Source organism: Lingula anatina, chromosome 2 (assembly GCF_051362555.1).
Source record: "Lingula anatina isolate TDL-2025a chromosome 2, LinAna3.0, whole genome shotgun sequence".
NCBI classification, from domain to species: Eukaryota; Metazoa; Brachiopoda; class Lingulata; order Lingulida; family Lingulidae; genus Lingula; species Lingula anatina.
This window is the reverse complement of record NC_141768.1, coordinates 3,795,315-3,814,928: the sequence shown is the minus strand read 5'-3', so window position 1 is coordinate 3,814,928 and position 19,614 is coordinate 3,795,315. Positions and strand designations below refer to the sequence as shown.

At 36.1% G+C, this 19,614-nt stretch overlaps 1 protein-coding gene across 3 annotated transcripts in view; it reads left to right on the top strand.

Moving 5' to 3' along the window:
* LOC106160415 (bone morphogenetic protein receptor type-1B) overlaps positions 1 to 18,379 on the top strand; it is a 42,433-nt gene extending 24,054 nt beyond the window's left edge. For all 3 annotated transcript variants that reach the window (XM_013537010.2, XM_087003513.1, XM_087003512.1), the window contains exons 6-11: positions 7,388 to 7,580; positions 8,258 to 8,449; positions 12,231 to 12,336; positions 14,093 to 14,268; positions 14,679 to 14,809; positions 15,015 to 18,379. In XM_013537010.2, coding sequence (XP_013392464.1) covers positions 7,388 to 7,580; positions 8,258 to 8,449; positions 12,231 to 12,336; positions 14,093 to 14,268; positions 14,679 to 14,809; positions 15,015 to 15,152 — 936 coding nt within the window. In that variant the 3' untranslated portion in view covers positions 15,153 to 18,379. The remainder of the gene's footprint in view (positions 1 to 7,387; positions 7,581 to 8,257; positions 8,450 to 12,230; positions 12,337 to 14,092; positions 14,269 to 14,678; positions 14,810 to 15,014) is intronic.
* The last annotated feature ends 1,235 nt before the right edge of the window (positions 18,380 to 19,614 follow it).

The window sequence follows — 19,614 nt, the reverse complement described above, 5'->3', positions numbered from 1 at the left end:
TAGAACGGACTAAAGCCTGTGGACTCGTGCACCGTGCAGTTGTAAGAGTGAACTAATGAAGGTACATACCTTTTCCAGTCAAGTTTTTGGTCATCATGGAGTGTACGCATCATACCTATTAAAGTTCTGTTAAAACGTTCCGTAACTCCGTTTCCCATGGGGTGATAGGGGGTCGTTCTGGATTTTTCTATTCCCAGTAATTTACACAACTCTTTGATTACCTTTGATTCGAAGTTGCGCCCCTGATCGCTGTGCAATCTTAAAGGAAATCCATAGGGAATCATGAAATTGTCAAATAAGACTCTAGCAGTTGTTAAGGCTGACTGATTTTTTGTAGGTATAGCCCATGCATATTTTGTGAAAACATCTGTGAGCACAAGTATGTTACTTACCCTACCTTTGGACTCTTCCAAACTAAGGAAATCCATACACACAATTTCCATGGGTTGAGACGCAACTAAATGCCCCATTGTTGCGCTCTCGGGTAAGTGTGGACTTTTTCCCAATTTACATGGTCTACACATTTTTAATTTCTCGCTAACAAAGTGATCCATTCCTGGCCAGAAGAACCGTTGTTTTACAATTGACAGTGTACGATCCCTACCTTGATGTCCCATTTCATCATGAGTTAAAGTAAAAACTTTCTCTCTCCATGCACTAGGCACCACTAACCTCTTTCTGTCCGCATGATCGACATGATACAATACACCATCCACCACTTTCAGCTTCTTCCATGATCTCTTAAACGGTTTCATATTGTCGGTTCGTGGTAGGTTTCTGAAATTGTCTGAATTTAATTTAACTTCTCTCACCTTTTGAATCACTGGATCCTGACTTTGCTCTTCCTGCCAATCAACTTTCAAATCTTCCCACTCTGCTACTTGGGGGAAACACTTAGGATGAAAAGGAAGATTTTCAGAATAACCAACATCCAAACCTACACTGTGATCATTACTACACATGTCTTTCACAATCTGTGAAGAACAATGACACTTTCTAGTAGGTAATCGTGACAGGGCATCCGCGTCAATATTGGACTTACCTGACAGATAGCTTAACTCAAAATCATACGCGGCTAAACTTGCCAACCACCGATGACCTGCAGCGTCTAACTTAGCTGTAGTAAGAATGTATGTTAGTGGATTATTGTCTGTAATAACCACAAATTTGTGCCCATACAAATAATCGTGAAATTTTTGAGTTACCGCCCACTTCAGCGCAAGAAATTCCAATTTGTTTGAGCAATAATTTTGCTCATTGCGATTTAATGCCCGACTAGCGTAAGCTACTACACGTGTGTTACCATCTTGCTTTTGACATAACACTGCCCCTAACCCACTAGAACTCGCATCAATGTGCAATTCAAAGGGGAGTGTATAATCAGGATAGCATAAAATGGGAGGATTAGTAAGTTTTTCTACAAGCGTTTCGAATGCTTTCTGGTGCTCCTCCTTCCATACCCAATGGGTGACTCCCTTCTTTCGTTGTTCTTCTTTGGTCAGCTCGTAGAGAGGTTTTGCTATTTTCGCGAAGTCTTTCACAAATCTGCGGTAAAACCCAGCAAAACCTAAAAACCTTTGTGTCTCTTTAATGTTAGTAGGAGTTTTCCAGTGTCTCAAACAATTTATGTTTTCTGAATCACATTCAATGCCTGCACTTGAAACAACGTGCCCTAAATACTTTATTCTCTGTTGTAAAAATTGACACTTTGAAGGCTTAAGCTTCAACCCTGCTTTTTTTAATCGACACAATACTTCTCTGACTCGAGCAACGTGTTCGCTAATGGATTCTCCTGAAAAAATGATAATATCATCAAGATAAATCATACAGGTTTTTAAATTCAAATCACCAATCACACTTTCCATCAAATGCTGAAACGTTGCAGGACTATTGGTCAATCCCATCGCCATCCTGTTACACTCATAAAATCCAAGCGGTCCTACTGTGAATGCCGTCTTTGCTTTGTCTTCTTCTTTCAACTCGACTTGCCAATAGCCACTACACAAATCTAACGATGAAAACCAAACCGCCCCTTTTAGAGCATCTAGCGTCTCTTCAATCCGCGGTAATGGGTGAGCGTTTCGTACCGTGCGGTTGTTTAATTTTCTATAATCGATACAGAACCTTAAAGAACCGTCTTTCTTCCTGACCAGAACTACGTTCGATGCCCATGGACTAGCAGATTCTCGTATCACACCAGCAGTCTTCATCTCATCCAAGTACTCTCTCACTTCTTCATATAGTGCAGGAGGAATACGTCTCGACCGGTCTTTAAACGGAACGCTATCTGTTAATTCAATTCCATGTTTAACAACCGACGTTTTCCCAATATCCAACTTGTGTTGAGCAAACACCGATTTCTGCTCCAAAAGCAAATCTTTGATCAGGGAAATTCCTTCCCCGGATGCCGGTAAATTAAACTGGTTTATAAAACTTTCATCATCGAGTTCACTTGACGGATTCATCATGGTAACCTGAGAAATCCGGGCTACTGTGGTCCCAGGCTGCAATACCACCGATTTTGACTGATGGTTAGTAATCTCAATTTCAAAATTCCCATTACTTAAATCAATCACCCCTGGAGTCACGCGCAACCCGTCTTCGTGATGCACACCACACTCTGCCACTCCACAATCTTGAACCATTGCAATTGTTCGTGGAATTGGGATAACTATCTGTGACACACAACAAACAAATTTCGATTGGTTTGGACCAACTTCGATTTTCTCTTTATTTCTCAATAATCCATACACCCCTTGGGATTTTTCCAAATGTCTTTTTCTCAATTTCACAGTTTGTAACGCTAAACTGACTGATTTACAAATTTTATCATTTGGTATTCTACCCTGATATTTATTTTCCAGTTGTTTGTACAACCTATCGAGAACATTTGTTCCTATCAACATGGGAATTTGTTGGTTATATTCGGTATCAGGGGCCACCAGCACAGGGAATACACCTACCACGTGTGCTGTCCCATCCACTGGAATAGCTATCTCCAATTCTACATAACACGAGTAGGGCAGGTTTTCATCTTGGGGTCCCTTCACTAAAAGAAGTTGATCAACAGAATACCTAGGTAAATCAGGAAACTGCTGCTGAATAAAAGAATCACTTACACAAGTAACCATTGATCCAGAATCAACCAAAGCATATGTACAAATATTATTTACAATTGAAACGGACTCATTTGAGCTTCCCACTAAATTTTGTAATAACTTTTGAAATGAATCATCTGTTTGAATTGCATTCTTGGGATCCTCTTTCTTACTGGTCTCCAGTGATCCCTCCCTGGACACCTTTACCTGTTTAAAGTCTTCTGAAGGAGTTTCTTCTGAACTAACTCTGCATTCGCTGTCTTCTCACATCCATTTGCTACATGGCCATCCTCCCCACATTTAAAACAAAAAATACTCTTTTTACCACGCCGCTCCTTTCTCTCTACCTTAGTCTTTACCTCAGGCCGCGACGCTGTGGAAGGTGCACACACTTGACCTTTAGCCTCTAACTTGGCCACTCTGGCTTGTAACTCCTCCATCATCTTGACATTAGCTGCCTCAGATTCCTTTGAAACCGTCATGGAGTGGACTCTGGCTTCTTTCTTCTTTTCCAAACGTAACCTCTTCTCCGTTCGTCTGGCTTCTTCTCTTCTCACTAATAAAAGTAACTCGGCAAAACTAGGAGGATCTGTTAATTTTTCTAAATCAAGTTTATTTATTAACTCCTCATCAAAACTCCCACGAATAAATTGTCGTAAAAGATGCTCTGGGACTTCTCTAACTTCAATTCCACCCCTTTCTACAACCTGCATCACCTGTAAGTACAACCTCTGTAAATATTGTGATGGTGTTTCTTTTTCCTTTTGGTAATTAATAAAAAACTGCACTAAGAGTTCTTTACCATCGATTACTATCCCGTATACATTCTTTAAAATATCAACAACCTGTGTTGCAGTGGTAGCTTCTCTGACAGTGTCCAGAGCCGGCCTTAAAAGACTTTGCTTAAGTATTCTACAATTTTCAGTATCTGACCCTTCGTCCAATATAGATTCTAATTGCATTATCCACGTTTCAAAATCAACTTCTCCATGTGGAGTTGGACTTCTTCCCGAAAATAGCCGTAATTTACGCGAATACTCACCCACATGTGGAGCAGCGCGAGGTGGTTGAGAAACACTGTCGCGCTCATGGGAAGCATTAGATCTACTGCTTTCGGACTCGGGACTGAGTAACTGCAACACCGCAGCTTTGTCTTCTGGGCTTAGAGCCTGTAATTGCTCTCTTAAATGGGTATCCATGTTGAGATATCACCAATCAATGCAATCACACCACTCGCATTCACAAGTGCTCACCAAAAATCATGGGAAAATGCTCACAAAATAAAACAAAACAGTCAATGCAATTACACCACTCGCATTCACAAGTGCTCACCAAAAATCATGGGAAAATGCTCACAAAATAAAACAAAACAGTCAATGCAATTACACCACTCGCATTCACAAGTGCTCACCAAAAAATCATGGGGAAAATGCTCACAAAAAAAAAATAAAATAATAATTGATAAATAATTTAAAAAAATTAATACTCAATTAATTGAATAATTGACCTTGATTGATTAATTTAATAATCTACATCAATCAATTACTTCTAAAATCTAATTCACTACTGATTGAACTGCAATTTATATAGCCTTAAAGTAAGCTCAATTAATGAACAAAAATCTAACTTATTCAATTTAAAATTAATTATGCTTATCAAGAAACTATTTAATCAATCAATAATGATAACCCAATTTGAAGGAAGTTCCACAAAGGTAATGATTTAGTAACACTAGGTAAAACACAAGGAGGCTGGGGTCAAAAATGGGGTCAATGAAAAATTAAATGATCAAAATTTAAATAATAAGAAATTAGCACAAATGATCAAATTAAACAGATAATTAATGGGAAACAAACTTAAACTACTCAAATAGGGAATGCACAAACGAGCGTGAAAAGCTGTATTACCTCTATTAAAAAATAAAGGACTACTTCTCAAACCAAACCCTAATCAAGTTAGTATCAAATTAATTAAATAGAAGAAAGAAAAATATTATGATGGTAGTGGCTTATTGAACCAAAATATCGGGTATCAACTAAAACAAATCAAAAATTAACTTAATAATCCAAACTATGAGTGATTAACCAAAATGAAAAGAACTAAAAATCTACCTCTATTAAGATAACAAAACAAAAAAATGTAACCAATGTAATAAAAATGTCAAATGAAATCAATGAAAATGAAAATAAAATGCAACCGAACCAGTACTAAATGATAGATGCAGTTTAAACACAAAATAATTCACATCATTATAAGTAGGATGGTTGCTGTTAGGCTTGATTTAGTAATGCAAATAATTACAATCACTATATCCAAGTGTTATTCGGCCACTAATGCATTGTTATCACAATGACGTGTCACTGAAACACTACAACAAACAATGGACACCACTTCACAGGAATACTAACTGCACAATCACAATTATACAGGTAGAGCGGAAGCTTTGCACAAATTACACCCAATATTATGGTAGTGGTTAAACACACAAACAATCAATTATTGGGTGAGCAACTGTTACACACAGAAGCACAAATAAGGGCCAAGTCAATATAACATGAGACGGCACACACAAACACAATCACTAGACAGGAGGTAATACAATGAGCGAAACATATAAAGCAACACAATACATGGGGATAAAAAATGTGTATACTTATCACTTTCTGCTCGACCTCCTTTAATTCCGCCGTCCACTGCAATTAACTAATGCCTGTACACATCCAGAAATGAAAGAATTAAATGCGTAGAGTCCGATTTCAAAATAATATAGTGAACACAGTTACAATTGTCACTGTCCGTTTAGATCATGAAAGTCCTTGAATTCTGATTGACCACTGTCTCCGAATGAATACAAGGCCTCCGCTGTGGTGGATCTCATCACACGCAATAATGGACCGGTGAATTACGAAGATGTACTCGCACATCAGTAACACCAGGGGATCGCATCGGTAACACAAGGGGATCGCATCGGGAATCACCAGGGGATCGCATCGGAGAATCACATCTGGAATCACCAGGGAGTCACAACGGAGAATCGCACCTCGGAATCATCAGGGGATAACCCCGGGAAGTTGCACCTTGGAATCATCAGAGAATACTTCAGGAAAGTTATACCTCAGAATCACCATGGATTACCTCACCAGGAAGTAATACCGGTAAATCGTATCTGAATCACCAATCTGTCGGAGATCAGTCTGTAAGTCAGTTTTCATTGTAGCTCCACACTATGGAGAAGCGGAGAAGGATATCGATGAACCTCCTCTCAGAACCACCTTTACTATTATAAGTCCGCAAAGTGGATATAATGGAGCTCAATTTCCGATACACCAAGATGTGATAATCTTAGATCGGCGAATAGTTAATTTAATGCTCAGAATATAATCGTATTTCTGACTTTGTCATAAGAAAGTCACGAGCTCACCTGTACAACTTTGTGCTTGATCGGAGCTCACAGCTTCATCAGAAAAGTGTATCCGATCTCAATGAAAGAAAAAACGATCCACATTTTAGTCCAGGAAAGTCACATTTGACTGCTGAGCATTTGGTAATCCTGTCGACTGCGCCATTTTTGTAACCGAGGCACGACAACAAATATATTGTCCTTTTAGAAAAATCTTTATTCGTACTATCTACACAGCCGATCACTGGTGTATCTCACTTTGAATTACGCGCCAACCGCTTTTATAGTCCAGGGTCACATGACCCACGTGACATAAAAAGGGCGCTAACACCAGTATGCATATTCATATCACATATTTATATACAAGAGCTATTTATAATAAGGCACTTATATCAATGTACGCTACAATATACTATTACATATATATATATTCATACCTGTGAATACATGAAATACATGTACCCTATTACATCTGCTGCTTCTTTCTGTTTAAAAACAGGTCTAGCATTTCATTTCATTTTGGGCTGTTAATGATTTATGCTGGGTCAAAGTAAAATAAAAAAAAACTTGTTATTTAATTTAAGACCAACGTATGGTCTTAAGTTCTTGTGTGAAACCAGCCGGTTTCTACATGGCTCAGTTCTGATTTATGTATCCAAGCTATATATTCCTAAAGGAATTTGTTAACTATGTGTTTCTTTAAATATTTGCATGGAAACAGTATAATCCAGTGTCTATTAAATGATGCACCATGGAAACCAAAATGAAATTGGCCATAAAAATTGTGCCGAGATCATGTTTTAAGTGGTTCAAAGTTCCTACCTGAAAATGTGGTCACTTGTTTATATGGACTATGACATTTTATATGCTTTGTTCATTTTTGTTTCAGGTTCAGAGAACTATAGCCAAACAAATTAATCTAGTAAAAAGCATAGGCAAGGGGCGATATGGTGAGGTATGGATGGGAAAATGGCGAGGAGAAAAAGTTGCAGTAAAAATCTTTTTCACGACTGAAGAAGCCAGTTGGTTCAGAGAGACAGAGCTATATCAAACCGTACTTCTGAGACATGAGAATATTCTGGGTAAGGATTGGTGAGAATTGTATATGTATCTGCCCTTTCATCATATTTATTTTCTAGACACATTGTACATTGAGTCACATTTGCTGGATAACTGCCTCTGTTATATAGCACTCTGAACTGTTGAAGGAAGAGGATGTCGTGTTACCTTTTTTTTACCCCCCCCCCCCCACCCCCCTCCATGCACAAGAAATAGATGGATAGGTGGAAAAATTAGTGGTGCTCCTACTCCCTCTCTACCTTCACTAACGCTACCACAACTGACTGTAATTAAGCATTCAGAAAACAGGCCATCAGAAAAAAGGGGTGAAAAATGAAATTTACTTTCTAATTTGGTATTGAATATATGAATATCCTCAGTAGACCTGTATCATCCAGTAGTGAAGTGTCCAAATGGTATGCGCTATTTATGTGACATGTGATCTTCTCATTTTATGTTCGTATTCCAGTCCATCTCCCCTGAGTTAATTATACATTATTATGGTAAATATATATAAATGGCTGTTTTGCATGACATATGGGTTAGGAAAAACAATGAATATGTAAGGGTTAGTTCAAATGGAGTAAGCTATGAAAAACAAGGTTCTGCTGCAGTGTAAAACATTAACCCTATATTTTACTTGTTTTCAGAATAACCACTTTTCAACTTAGTTTTTATCTCCCGCTTGATTTCTTCCCAGGATTCATTGCTGCTGACATCAAGGGCACAGGGTCCTGGACGCAGCTTTTCCTCATTACGGACATGCATGAACACGGGTCCTTGCACGACTACCTGAAGGAGCACACAATCAACGCTCACTCCATGCTGGTCCTGGCGCATTCTGCTGCCAACGGACTCGCACATTTACATACAGAAATATACGGAACACGAGGTAAGACAGAAGTCAAATGTCATGTCTGCTCACATATGACATATGACACAATAACATTATATTACCAAACAATTTGCATACATAAATAAACAGAGAAAGAGGTACAACAGATACACTGACTGGTCTACCACATGCACAGTCCTGTGGCTTCTAGGACCAGTAGACCCCAGAAAACGGCTAGTCAGTAACAAAATTTACAAACCGGGAGATGAAATCTATACAGTAGATAGTTGAAAATCATTGTAAAACAACCGCTATAATTTTTATCAATCAGTTGCAATGGGCCATCATCAAACATCAATGACTTTACATAAATATATGTTGTAATTTCATAAGATTTATCATCAAACAAGATATGGGTGATGATGCAGGTAGCAGGCCTGCTTTGATGTATGAACTTGTAAAGAGGAAGTTATGTTGGCTTGTATTTGGTGCAGCATTCAGCGCTTACTCTTGCCTTTTAAATTTTCATCATATTTCATCAAAACTTATGAGTATGGGCAGTGTTTCCCCTGGCTTTCAAGCTCTGCGAGGTGGTAGACAGTCCGCGATCCCAGCAATACTAGGGGGGTCCGGGGGCATGCCCCCCCGGAAAATTTTTTAAATCGAGGTGCAATTTGGTGCATTTTAGGGTATTTAGAACTGATTTTTTTACATTTTATGTGGCACTGAATTGTCTTGTTTTAGATGTTTTGAGGAGTAAATTCAGTAATGACATAACAAAGGTTTGGACAAAATTTATTTTCCAGTCTGTGCATTCACTATGTTTAGTCCTTTTCAGTTTATAGAACATACTCTTTCAAAAAAAAAAAAAAAAGTTAACTACTTTAATACTTACAAGAAACGAGAAAAAGGGCTTACTACATTGAATTATTTTTAAATTGACCAAAAAGTTGATAAAATATGTTGTTTTTACCGTTTTCACATTCTTGTGAAAGTAACTGGTCAATTGACTTTGCATGTGGGAGCGCTTCATCCTAATATAAAACTGCCGCAAAAGTTCTCTCTCTTGTCGTTCAGCGCAAAGCGACTCCCGCTACTAGTTATACGTAGTTTGAGATGTAATTTATAATCAACTTCAAACACCGTTAATTGAATTCTTCGGAATTAAAGAGATGAAAATCACACTTATCATCAATTTTAGTTCTTCGTTTATTCATTAATATGGTTCTATTCAGTCATGGAAATTCATATTCAATGCATAGGTTTCCACGCAAAATACTGACGTGACCCAGTTTTACAACGCTACTGCTTTCACAAAACTCACCCGTAAATCAATAGAAAATATTCTCCAAGTTTATAAAATCAACGAAGTCCACTTTATTTGTTCCTTTTTTATCTATATATTTTTTATCTATATAAGGCGCTTGCAAATATCATCGAGGCGGGCGCCTCGCTCATTTAAGTGCAGGGGAAACACTGTATGGGTATGGAATATTTTGGTTTCTCTTAAAAGTGTATCATTTATTAACTGGAAATTTTATTTTGCTTAATAAAAATTCTTGGCATGACCTGTGCTATGTGAATGTAATATGTAGCATTCAAACAGCATAAGCTTTTGTCCAACATTCGTGATACAATTTGAAAAAAAAAAAAAAAAAAAAAAACGCATATAGATATGCACCATAAGGTGTAAGAAAAGCCACATTTACAGTCCAGTTGTGAAGATTTAGCTCAATTTTCTCTGTAGTCATTGTCGAGTAATCATGATTTCTTATCATCTCCATTGCTGGTCTTATTATTCAACTGAGCTGTAGTGGGACAGCTCAGGGATAAGACTGGCAACTGAGCAGTAGTGGGACAGCTCAGGGATAAGACTGGCCTCCTCTGGTTAAATGCTGTGGTCATAGGTTCAGTTGGTCAGACAGTATGAAACTAAGTTGAACCTTCACAACTGGTTTGGAAATGCACCTGACGATAGAAGAGGCGAATAATAATATGTTTATAAAATGTGTAAGGAAATGTAACTCTGCAAGTAAAAAGACATTATCCAAATGGAAAAACGGATCCTTTTTCGACTTGAAGATAAACAGTATATAGGAACATCAGTCGAAAAGTAGAAACATACGACTTAAAGGGTGTTGATCAGGTTCAAAAGAACAAGGTTTGACTGTATATTATGTGTAGAAGGTGCTATTTTGAGGAGTTTCTGGCCTAATATATTGCAGATGTGCTCATGCCTGAGAATATGTCATGTATGCAAGGGGATTAATACTTTCTGCTACATGCCTATAAATATTGCACTGTCTATTGCCATAGAGGTGTTTGTTAATTATGCTTGAGACTGAACATTAAATGCTGAGACAGTAACACCATTAACAAAAAAGTTAATTGCGTGCACTAAAAACTGTAAAATATTGATCAGCAAAGTGTTCTGGATACACATGGTTTTAGGAGCCTCTCCATGCAGTAAGATAATTGCTGGAGCTATGCCAGCCGAAAGCAAGAGCAATTTGTAACAACTAAGCAATGAAAGTGCTATCGACTCCGCAGGACCATCAATTACAGTCTGTACCTTGGTAATAATGATGCATCTCCTCAGTTTTAGTGGTGAAACCTTGGGAATTGAAAGTAATGGAGAGAAAGCTGAAGAGATAATTTGGAGGGTTTTTTTTTCTCTACAAGCAGAAGTTGAAGCAAACCAATTAGAATGGATTTTTTCTTTTGAATTAAAAAGTGCTTTGGAATCATTAATTCATCCTTAAAATCATGATCAGAAATTTTTTTAGTAGACTGAAGTGTTTTGAAAAACCTAAGCATGCAGGGGGGATTTATCCTTATTCATTGCAAGTGTACTGACAGTTACTAGTACATTAGCTTTGAATGTACTTAAACAGGTTGAAAATTTTAACTCATTTTTCACATATATCTGTTTATTATTGTGCTTCCAAATTAATATCTAAAAGTTAAGGAGAAGATTCTTTACTTTCTTGTGTTCATTCTTAAAGCAAGAAACCATTTGAAAATTTAACAAACTCAACAACCCCTCTTTTCTTTCTTTCTTTTTTTTTTTTTTCATTTTACTTTTTATTAAATGTATTTTTTTTTTTCTTCCCCATTAGATAGCTTGGTTATTAAGGAAGTAGATCAGATCTGTTTCAGTAGAACAATTCATATCCTTTCCATAGATGATGGACACAGTTATTAATGGTACACTAAATTTAGCTGACTGCTGGCATTAGAAGCCTGTGATAGCAGAGGAAAACCATGGACCTGTCAGTGGGAACATCAATCAATAGATATTGCAGATTTCGAGAACAAGTTATTGGAATTTGGAGCACCAGGAATGAATGACAGGCAGAAATTACAGAGAAAAGGGGGGGGGGGGGATAGTGATGTATTAGATGAAAAGGAAAAAAAACCTCTGCATATAATATTTTTCTTTCATCTAAGATAAATGAAATTGGAAAGTAGGAGTGAGGAGACATAGATATAAATAGAATGTTGGGTTTTAGTTTTTCCCTCCCTTTGCTACATATTAATTATATGTGAATCCCCAACTGTTCAGATTTACTAAAGAAAGCTTTTACATTAATTGTGCTTACAATCTCAGCTTGCTGAAAATCCATCAAAAGTGAAGTAACACAATTATTTCAGTCCTTATGATGCAAAGAGTAGGTGTCATCCAAGAAGATTGTTGATATAACATTTACAAATGAGGAGTAGATCCAATGGCAAAGTGATTAAAAACAAGATATAGTCAGGACGCATTAGGCCTACTTTCACAGTCCATTTAACTTGTTCAAATAAATTGCATTTATTATATTGGTCTTGATTTCAGGTAAACCTGCTATTGCCCACCGAGATATCAAGAGCAAAAATATCTTGGTAAAGAAGAATGGAACTTGCTGTATTGCTGATCTGGGCTTAGCCGTCAGATCCATCAGGTAAAATACATAGGTTACTGGAACTACGGTAACGACTTTGATCTTTTGAATGGGCAAAAATTATTGTCTCTCAGATACATTATTTTAGAAGCATAAACATTATATTTCAGTGTAGCATTTGTGGTGCTTTTACGTCATAGGATAGAACTATAAGGCAGCCTACTTTTCAATTTTGTTGCTATGCCTAGAAAGATACATTCTGATTTTTAAAAAAATGACTTATAGATACAGTATCTGTAAAATTCATAATCTCCCCCAATTGAAAAGATCGAGTCATTACTTTACTATTTATACTAATTGAGGAACTATATTTCCCACAAATACTTTTAATGCCCAAGACAGGTAATATGAACTTCATGGAAAAGTTTTTTGTGGTAAATGTGGTCTTCAGTGAAAAGTATTTGTTTTTGTTTTCAACTAGTTATGATGATTGTTGAAAAATAATAGCAAATTGTTGTCTATAAGTGGAATTGTTGAGTAATGGTTAGTGTTTTGACGATTTAAAAATAAAGAAGGCAAATAGGGGCTTTCCAATATACTGGGTAGATTATTGAAATATTTCAGTACCCAGATTTTTTTTCTGACTGGTAATTGATCAGAGTAAAACCACAGAGTGCATTGCTGGCTCATTCAATCAACAGTTATTGAGAAAGACTCAGTGTAAAAAGAAAATAGTAGTCAGTCTCAGGGAGGTAAAGCAATAGAAATAAAAGAAGGGCATTTTGGATAAATATGCATATTAATTCAATGTCTAAATTTTAACTGCATAATTTGAGTTTTTGTCATCATCATCATCATTATTATTATTATTATTATTATTTAAATCACACTTATTTGGCACCACACATTTTACCTCTAAGCACAAGTTCCTGATGCCTTCTAATTTTCCATTAAGTCTGCTGAGGGATGCCCCATTCTGAAACAGGCAAAAAAAATCATCCAAGTTATTTTACCCATTGAAGATTTTTTCATGCCTGATTATTCAGCATGCACACAATGCCCACATCTCCTGTCATTAGGGCGTTGATAAAAGATCCAGCATAAAATGAGCAAGAAATAGTTCCACTTTCGCTGGTTGATAACAGCTTCAATCAGACTACAGGATATATGCTCGAGGATTGCGGAGGAAATTGCATTGTGACCACGTTGATTGCCTTGACTTTGTCGCTTCAATAAAGCACTTTTTTTATGAATTACCATTTTTTTCCTGATGGCTTCTGATACTAGAGAAATATGATTATAATTTCCTAAGGGATTTCAGGATAATGAAAGGAATGATCAATTGTTCTGGAAAGTAAATCACTAACATGGTTGAAATGCGCTGGAATACAAATATTTTGAGTGGCTTGCTTTTTGTTATTAGATAAAGATGTTGCTTTGCTAGGGACAATTTGAGATTTCATAACCATGTTAACACAATTTAAATTTTGCAATCACAATATAACGTGGGGGAGGGCTGTTTGATCCTCTTGGTGGCAGCTTTTCGCAATTGCTATCAATATTTTTTTGAACCGGCAACACAATATGGATGAATCTTTCAATGATTTTTATAAGTTATGTAACTAGTTGCAAGTGTCTTCTAGGTATGAGAGCTATAAATTTCACTAAATGGTTTTGTTAAAAAAAATAAATACCTAACATCAGATTCAGATGTTTAACTAATGGTTTGCTTGCTAATATTTGGATGTTAAACGTTCTTAGTTACTTATACATTGAGAAAATTATATGACATTGAACATCTTTTTTTTTTTACCAGTGAGACCAATGAGGTAGACATTGCCCCCAACACACGCCAGGGCACCAAGCGCTACATGGCGCCTGAGGTGCTGGATGAAACGATACAGAAGAACCACTTTGATGCATTTAAGCAGGCAGATATGTATTCATTTGGCTTGGTACTGTGGGAAATCGCCAGGCGGTGTGTCTCAGGGGGTACGTAAAAGTCACAGTCATATCTGTGCTATTGGACTCATGATATCCTACTTGTATGTTATGTGTATAATGTGTATGTAATACCATTCAGGGAGGTGTATATGACATACAAGAGTGCTAAGCACAAAATGAAGTCAAATACACCTTGCTGACAAATGTAATAACTTGGATATGACACATGCTATAGCTCATTTATATGTGGCATCCACCATGAGATTAAGTTTATTTGTTATTCTTTTTTTCACTAAACATTTTTCATGCATTCATCCAATGGACTTCAAAGTTTGAATCACACTATTATGCCACTGTTAAAACAGGCATTCAGTCTTAATATGCCTTTGCTAAACTAGTCTCTGAATGTAAAGTCATTCTGAAGTACAGAATAACTGTGCAGTTGTGTTCTATTTTAGGTATAGTGGAGGAATACCAGATCCCATACCAGGACTTGATTCCCAGTGATCCTAGTTTTGAGGACGTCAGGAAGCTGGTTTGTGTGGACAGACAGAGGCCTGCCATACCTAACAGGTGGACCAGTGATGAGGTAGGCTGTACAGAGAAAAGAGATGAAAGAAAGGGGGGGGGGTTCAAGTTAGAAGTATGTTGGGGTTGGGGGGGGGGGGGGGTATAGTTCAAGGATATTGGGGTTGATGGAAAAAGTCTTTCCAAAAAGAGATGAGATGAAATTTAATAAAAATGGAACATTAATCAGTTTTAATGTGTTTTGTACATTAATTTGTATTTTCCAGTATTTGCGGACTATGGCCAAAATTATGCAAGAGTGCTGGAATCACCATCCTGCAGCCAGATTAACGTCATTACGAGTTAAAAAGACATTGTACAAAATGGAGGAAAGCATGGAATTGAGCATCAAAGATCTGATCTGAAGGGGCACCTGTTAGTACTTATGGTGCAACTGTAACTTGCCACTGAAGTATGTATACTCATTAAAAGATGTCCAGCACAAGTAGGTGTAGATGGTGCTGTTCCTCAAGAGAGGACAACAGCAGACCGCTAACTTACATACAAAGATATGGACTTGTTAGGCAACCATGTCTTTTAAATATAAAGACAATCATACCAGTCAGGATGGTAGAACCACTGCCAGGGCTGGCCCCAGGAACGGGTGAATCCAGGTGGCGCCAGGATAAAGGAAACGGCAACCTGCCACAAGGTGACAGCACAGTAGAAATGCTGCAAACTTTTTATAGAGTTTGTTGAAAATCAAATGGCCATATTGTGATGCCTTTATCATTATCTTCCTACAAAGCTGCTGATTTTAATTCAATTTTGTTACAGACTATTTTAAGTGTGGGACTGTAGTGTTTAGATCTGTTGTTTTGTTCCTGTATTCTTTTTGACAAGACATGCAGGTTCTAGCAAGGCTGTACTTAAAACGTGACAACGAAGAGAACATGGTTCCTAAAAGCACCTTTGGATCAATATATTAGAAGTGCTTCATTTTATGAACATTCATTTTTTTTTTCATTGTGCAAATGGAAAAAATTCAGCTCGGTGAAAATCAATGAGAGATAATTATGAATATGTTTATTTTACTTAAGATTATGTTTGAACAGGGTAAATAAATTTTCACAGGAAACATAGAGATATTGTTTCTTTGGTTATGAGCCCACTACATTTGATTTGCTAATGTGAATGCCTCTGAAGGAGCATTAAGTTATGTTGACTTTGAATTTAGATTTGAAGGGAAAGAAATTAGAATGTATTCTTGATACTGTAATCAGGCTGTGCATCTGGGTTGGCTTGAAGCAAAGCACTATGGATGCAGGGGATCCGTTAATTTGTATGTACATAAGATTAAGATATGATCAATTTCAGGATTATGGCATTTATGAATACAAAAGTAAAATGTGTGGTGTATTTCAATAGAATCCATATGTATATTGTTTTATTATTATTATTATTATTTTAAGTACTTAGGCTTTTTGTTTCACTCGGGCTTTTAATAACTTCAACACTGTGTGATTTTGAAGAATGTAGATTGAAGTATGAAGCAAGAAAAAAAAAAGATTAACTGAATCATTTTAATCTAAAACTATCTGATTGTATCAGAAAAAAATGAACAGCATTTAAAGATTTATAGGTTGGAAAGTGTATCAGATCTTTTGTAAATCAAAACCACCCACTTTGAAATTGCAAAATTCATGGCACTCTTATTTTACAAATTTCTTACTCTACGAATTTTACTTCAGCTTGATTCTCTGTATATTAAGGGAACAAGCTGAATTTTATTTTCTGTTGATTTTACAAATTAGGCTTCCATTTGATTCACTGCTGTACAAATTCCTTGTTTTCTAAACTTTATCTTTTCTGTTAGTTTTGTTTCCAGCACTGCTTTAAGTAAGGAAAAAGGTTTAAAGTACTTAAATATGTATAGTATATGTCCACAATTTTACTGCACCTTTTCCAGGCATGGTGGGTATGCTTGGTGACAAGTAGATGTGCAATTTATGTACAGATATTTATTTAGTGGTATAGAAAAAATTATTATTATTTTCATTTTAATCTTAGTTTGTTAATGAGCACCTTAGTTTAAGCAAAATCAGAACAGTCTGTCACATTTGTAAAAAAATGACATTGTATATTGCATTAACACTCCTTCACAATATAAATGACCATGACCAATTTTTTTCATGGGCAAAGACGAACGAAAATATGTACATAATATATAAATAGATATATTACTCTTTGTATGAAGTCTGAAGCTGTTATATATAAATATATGCCTATGTTTATACAAGAATTTGTGGCATCTGCAACACTGCTGATTTTGTATTGTATATGAGCTTTGAGCTGTTTGTAATGGCGTGTGTAGTGGCGGTGGTAGAGAACCAGTGATGGCGACAAATTGTAATGCTTTTTTTTTTTTGCTTGCGTGGTAAAAATTTGCCTTTAAAGAACACATTGGGAATAATGGGATTAACAAACAGAATTGACCAATGAAAAAATGGACTTTACTCCCCTGTATCTAGGTTTGATGGTTCTTCATAAGTGATAATTCAGTTAAATTTATTGACCCAGAAAGATATTATGCGTCCGTGTTGAAATTTCAAATTTGCTGAGGATTTATAGGATTGTGAAAAGATACATGAAGTGTGTTAGGTCAAATTAGGTGCATTTCCTGCCTTATTTCACTGCTAGTTCTGTCTGGACTGAGAGTTCAAAACCACATATTATTTACACCACAAATATCATCGATTACCTCTAAATTTACACCCTTTCAGCGTAAAAACTGCAAAAAAAAAAAAGGAAGTATGGCCTTAACAAAATGATCAAATGAAATAATGATTTTTTTAATTTTACCCATTTCTTGGTACTTTTAAAAATTAATCAATTATCAATAAAGACATGTCAGGAGAAGGCTTTCTGAAGGGTAATGCCTGGCTAATTGGTTTGTTCTGGTGTTTTATGCTACTTGAGTTTCTTGCTTCGTCTCGCAGACCGTGAAGGGCATCTGGTACATTTGGTGGGTTCTGTGTGGTATGTGGTGAAGTGAACTGAATTCCCTCAGCTTTTTTCTCCTTTTTTTAATTAAAAATATTTCATACATCGAATCAAGTATATTTGAATTTTTTTATTTATTATTTGTATTTTATTGTTTTATTTTTTTTTTAATTAATTAATTTATTTATTTATTTTTTATTTTATTTATTTTTTTTTTGTGAATATTGAATATTTCCTTGGGACATTAAAAATGAGACAAGACAATTCACTTATCTAGTACACTTATAATTATGAAATACTCAATGGTCAAATTCTGAGAGGTTTTTAATTATTCACGTAAATATTGAGTGTAAATCAAGAAATGTATGTAAGCATATTTCTGGTGCATTTTTCAAAATCTGTTTTTGATTTTTGACTTATTGCTTGCTTTAAATATAAGCCTTGTACAGCTTCTTACTACTTAGCTGGCTAGAACTGTACAGCTTCCTATGAGTTAGCTGGCTAGAACTGCCCATTTGTTTTAGGGAAATAGAACCATTATCTATGCAGCTGTATTTTGTATTATACTGCTTTGTATATGTTTGCACTGGTAATAGCATTAGTTTTGTTAAGATGAAAAATTACTTAAATAAATAATATCAAACATAAACCTAGAATGTATTGCTTTTGGATTTTTATCTACTTGTAAAGAAGTTTGAGACAATCTAACTGAGACTGGAAGGTTGACTGACAAAAATATTTCCCAATTTCCATAATTGTCTGGGTCAACACAGAATTGGAGGCTCCACAAATATGGACAAAAGGGGTAAAACCAAATTAGAAGTAATTGTAAATCCTGTGCTATTTAATGGTATATTGATAAATTTTCATTTAATAATCAGTTTTAACTGTCCATGGTATGACACGCCATAATATTAATTTTTCTATCTTAAATTGGGATCAGATGTTATGCTTGCTAGCAATCAAAATTTGATGTCAGAAATAGACTTGAAAGCAAGGTTGCATCTGTATCTTATTGACTGATATGACTAATGCTCCACACGAAATAACTTCATTGCTATTTATATATTTGCAAGACTACTTGTAACAATGTACAAATTCGCCTCTTCAAAAAAAAAGTAATTACAGGGCAATTTGAAAACAACAATATCATCTGGTCATGCGTAAGCTTGACACATAACCATAGTATCTAAACATATAACAATGCATGATGAGAAGTCGACATATCGACGAACCTTCGAAAAGTAACACAACAGCAAGCTCAACATCGATTGTGAATGTGATCACAGCACAGTCGGCACAACTACTGCAATGTCTTTGCCTGTATTCTCCCAGGTTTGCCAGTTAGTGCAATCCATTACATACTAATGTGTATATCGACTGTTCACGATCAGTGATATGAAAACTTTATTTGTACTTATACTTATATAGACTCACAGAAGCTCACCTGTTCCAGTAGAATTTTTGATTATAGGGTCAAGGTGTGTAAACTCTGTACAAATGTTAAATAACTAAGTATCGTTTCTTTGCTTCTGTAAACACAAACAATTTGAAAGCACTAAATTTATCAACCTGTTCCCCCTCATACCACCTTTTAACGAATCCACGTCGCCAAAATGAACTAATCTCTGGTAGAGTTCATCAGAGGTAAAGGATCATAGATATTGTACTTGTTCATAATTATGGAAAAATGGACCTGGCAGCCTTCTGAATCCTTCGAAAATACACCGTTCCAAACAACTCCGTGCCTAATTAAAATATGGTCTATTTCTTGGATTCGGGCATTACTCTTCTATAGGCTATTTGGAATAACGTTCTCTACTGGCCTTCCAATATATGGATATAAAGGCTTTCATGTTTCCGGAAACGTTATGAGTCTAGACC